We start from the raw sequence: 4,369 nt of genomic DNA, 5'->3' as shown, positions 1-4,369 counted from the left end.
GGCGCCATGTGTGGCTTAGCATTATGCCCGATATCATCTGTATCCCATTATGTTTGAACCTTCAATAAAAGGGTGCGGATTGCTCAAAAAAAAAAAAAACACCATCCCTACTTGCAAATCCGCCTAGAAGCACTAGAATACTCCACGCTGGCGCTGTCAAATGAAACACACATAGTACTATATAGTTAAAATAACTTGAACATCCCCGTCACTGAACTCCACAGAGAAGAGACCAACGTCGCCACACTGCGTAGCCTGATTAGCGCTAAACAATGGGTAGAGATATGATTAATTAGCCACACCATCCCACGCTAGCACCGCATATAAATAAAACACGCCGTGACAGTGCCGCAAGCAAACATCCAAGACGTCCTCGTCTCACGCTAATCGATCACCGCACTCACGACCCGAACCATCGAGATAAAACAAACCCTTGGAGCCGAGAAAAGAAGGCCGACGCAAGAGGCGCCGTCTCGAACCCTCCGGAAGACGAAAATGGCGTTGCCACTGATCAACGTCGATGACCTCACAGGCAACAGCGACGCGCCACCAGTTCATGGAACCGTTAATGGAGCACCGATTCATGACGGCCATGACAACAACGATTGTTATGTTATAATTAACGAGTGCAGGGCCAAAATTTATCGGATGGATCATGGAACATTACATTGCGGGGCGGGATCGCTGTCGCCATTTACATGTCTGCTAATTCTCGGTGCGCTAAGCTACGTAACTTGCTGCTAGCTAGGCTAATGGTACCGCTCGCTAAGCCCAGGCCGTGCTTCTCTGGTTTGACAGTTGATGCTGCGACGGCGAGCCTGGGCTTCGCGTCGTGCTCGTCGGCCCGTGGCGGCTCACATGACGGAGCAGGCGTTGGGGTTCTCGTCGCTGAACATCTGGGGCGCGTGGGCGGGGTACGTCGCGTAGGGCGGCGGGTACTGGGGACCGGCGTTCGGGTAGAAGCCCGGGTTCGGCGGCGGCGGCGCCGCGCCGTAGTAGCCGACGGGCGCCGGGGGGTACGGCATGTAGCCGTACTGTGGGGGCATCTGGTACATGCTCGGGTCCGCCATGGGCATCGGCGCCACGGACGCCGCGGACTTGTCCTTCTTGTCCTCGCCACCGCCGTCCTTCTTCTTTTCGCCACCGTCGCCGGCTCCCTTGTCCTTCTTCTTCTCGCCGTCGTCTTTCTTGTCGCCGTCCTTCTTGCCAGGGGTGACGACCTCCACAGGCCGACTGAGCTTGTCTCTGAGGTAGCCCGGCAGGGCGGCTGCGTCCATGGTGCCAGTCACCTTCACCAGGTCCTTGGCCGCGTCCACCGTCACTTCCTTCACTCCTATAGAAACAAAACAAGAGAAGAAGGTGTCAGTCAGTTTCTAGCAAAATTGAATCGAATGATTCCTTCTACCAGGCCGGAATGAATCTGCGGCCAAAAGGAAGAAACAGAAAACTGACCTTTGATCTTGTTGACGCGGCGCTTGATGCGGTCGATGCAGCCGTCGCAGTGCAGCCTGATCTTGAGCGTCACGGTCTCCTGATGGAATCAAGGAAAAATGGCAAGATGAATTTGAGACCAAATCTTCATTTACAACACCTGCAAGTAACTAACTGCATATCACAGAGTTGAATTCTACAGTAGTCAGCGAGCCCAGGGACGAACCTCTTTGGGCTCCTTTGGTTTCTTCTCCTCCTCCTTGGGCTTGTCGGCGGTTTCCACTTTTTTCTCCTTTTTCTCAGCACCGGCACCGGCACCGCCCTTCTCCTTTTCTGCTGCCTTGCTCTTCTCTTTCTCCGGCTTATCGCCGGCGTCCGCCTTGTTGTCCTTGCCTTTCTCCTTGTTGTCCTTGTTGGGCGAGGCGGCTCCGGCGGAGACGATTTGAACGGGCTTCTTGGTCCTGGCCTCGATGCGCTGTTTGATCTCCGCCGCGTCCACCGCGCCGGTGACGACCACCTTGTTGGCCGCCGTGTCAGTCTTAACCGACTCCACGCCTGCGGAGAAGCAAAGGCAAACGGTGAGAAAGAAATCAGTGGTAGCAGAAAGAATGGAACCGTAATTTAAGGAGGTGGAATGGAAATGAATGAAAGGAAGAAGCAGACGTACCAGGGGCGTTCTTGATGGCCCGCTTAACCTTGGTGGCGCAGCCGGCGCAATGCAAGTCGACCTTGAGCACGATGGGCTCGGGCGGCGCCGCGGCGTCCTTGTTGTGGTCGGCGCCGTCTGCCTTGCCCGGCTTCTCCTTCTTGTCCTCGCCCATGGCTTGACGGAGCTCCGGGGGAGGGAGGTAGTTAGTGCGTGCGTGGGCGCGGGCGCGTGGGTTGGAGGAGAGGAGCAGGTGGTATTGTGCTTGGAATGAAGGGGCAGGAGAGGTGGGGTGGGGGCGGTGTTAAATAGGGAGGAGGGATGCCGGGAGTAGAGTACCGTACAACTACAACAACTTGTGTGAGGTGGGTGGGCGGAGTGAAGGAGAGCGCAGAGTTTGAGTGGCAATGGCGGCCGGGTCTGGATCGGTGGGAAACGGGTCGGGTGGAGACCCGGGTGGGAGGTTGCTGACTGGGACTGGGATGGCTGACCCGGCTAAGCCTGGGTGTTCCTCTTCGTCTTCCTGGCTGCTTCGTTGCATGCATACTACGATTTCCACGTGGCCCTTGATGACTAGGAATGGAGCAAGCCGTAGACTAGACTGTAATTCAGCCTGCCATGCGCATTGTGTTTGATTTTCTCTGGAGAGACGCTGCTTCCTGCGAACCTGCCGGGTCTACATATCTGCGTGCTGTGCTGTCCGAGTGAGGAGGTGATTGCAACGGTGGAAAACATGAAAAGTAGTAGGTCTCGATCGATATTGATTCTCTGGCAGTGGGTACTACTGTAGGAGGAGTTTGGATGATTTTGCGACTCACTGGCAGGGCAGGGCAGGGCAGGGCAGGGCAAAAACCAAAAAAAGTAGTGCCATCTTTTACTGCAAACCCGTGCCTGTTTCAGGTTACTAGTGGTGAGTGCTGAGCAGGTGGCGGCCCGTTGCTTGAGACAGGCGGAATCGGGGCAGCCAAGCCAAGCGGCGTCGATCCGGGAGGAGGCTAGCTTCCGGAGTCCTCCTCCTCGTCGCTGCACAGTTTGGGAACCAAAATTTTCAAATGCTTGCCTCAGTGTTTCGAATTCCGAACGCGAGCAGTGACGGTAAGTGGGCCCGCAGTGGACGAATGATGGGCTGCATGGGTCTACCACGTGGCCCGCTTTATTATAGGTGGTGGCTTTGGGTGCATCCGCGTAATTCCTTCCCGCTCGCTTTCACCAAATGTTGGGCTGCCGCTCGCTGGGTTGGTTTCACTCATGCTGTGTGCGTGATTGGAGAAATGAGCGTGCTTCAATGCTCCCGAGGCTTACCCTTTTCGGGCTCGGGCTCTGAGAAACCTGGGCCGGACTTCATTCAGTCTTCAAGAAAAAAGAGAGGGAACCCGGCTTACCCTTTTCGGGCTCGGGCTCTGAGAAACCTGGGCCGGACTTCATTCAGTCTTCAAGAAAAAAGAGAGGGAACCCTGGTTTACTGTAACACAGACACATGATCTCGGGACCAATTCGAGCCAGCGCGGGGTCGAACTCGCGACCTCAGCATCCTGCATGCCTCATGATAGCCAGCGGAGCTAATGTGCGTCGAACACCCCGAAACTTGAGAACTGTAAAAAAGAGTGACAAGTGTAGTAGCGAACTGAGGAACCATACCGGATACTGTACCGACACGAACCTGAAGTAATTGTTTAAAACTCCAAAATCTTTTTAACAAAACGCGAACATTTTTTCAAAAGCACGAACAAATTTTTAAAAAAACCCAAAAGAGAGAATTTCAAAAACGACGAACATTCTTTGAGAAGCACAAACAAAATTTGGAAAGTTCAACAAAAATTCTAAAACAGTAAATTAGAAAAACAACAAACATTCTTTGAAAAGCACGAACAATTTTTGGAAAATTCAAAAAAAATCCACACAAGAAAATTTGAAAAGCCACGAATATTCTTTGAAAAGCACGAGCAAATTTCGGAAAATGTAAACAATTTTATAAACAGTAAATTTAATAAACCACAATTTATTCCTAAAAGCATGACCAAAATTTTGAATTTCAGGAAAAATGAAAACAGAAAAATTGGAAAACCATGAACATTTTTAAGAAAAAACAAGTTTTTCTTAAAAAACTGAACACTTTCTGTAAACACGAACAAAGTTTGAAACTGCTACCATGGTTTGAATTCCTGGAATGTTTTACCAGGAACATTTTACGAAATTCCGAAGACATCATTAAACCGCAAACATTTTTTGTATTTGTCGACAAATTTTGAAAAACATGAACTTCTTCAAAATTTCCAGACAAAGTTTTTAAAC

General features: G+C 51.5%; 1 protein-coding gene across 1 annotated transcript; it reads right to left on the bottom strand.

Moving 5' to 3' along the window:
* Window positions 1-593: 593 nt before the first annotated feature.
* LOC123119161 (heavy metal-associated isoprenylated plant protein 3) lies at window positions 594-2,390 on the bottom strand. Its single transcript, XM_044538867.1, has 4 exons — window positions 2,099-2,390; window positions 1,658-1,986; window positions 1,453-1,531; window positions 594-1,333 (listed from the first exon to the last, which is right to left on the bottom strand). The coding sequence occupies exons 1-4, from the start codon at window positions 2,250-2,252 to the stop codon at window positions 855-857; spliced, it is 1,041 nt and encodes a 346-aa protein (XP_044394802.1). The 5' UTR covers window positions 2,253-2,390; the 3' UTR covers window positions 594-854.
* Between the last annotated feature and the right edge of the window lie 1,979 nt (window positions 2,391-4,369).

The sequence above is a fragment of the Triticum aestivum genome, chromosome 1B (genome assembly GCF_018294505.1).
Source record: "Triticum aestivum cultivar Chinese Spring chromosome 1B, IWGSC CS RefSeq v2.1, whole genome shotgun sequence".
NCBI classification, from domain to species: domain Eukaryota; kingdom Viridiplantae; phylum Streptophyta; class Magnoliopsida; order Poales; family Poaceae; genus Triticum; species Triticum aestivum.
Note: the sequence above shows the minus strand (reverse complement) of the source record. Positions and strands in the feature narration are given on the sequence as shown.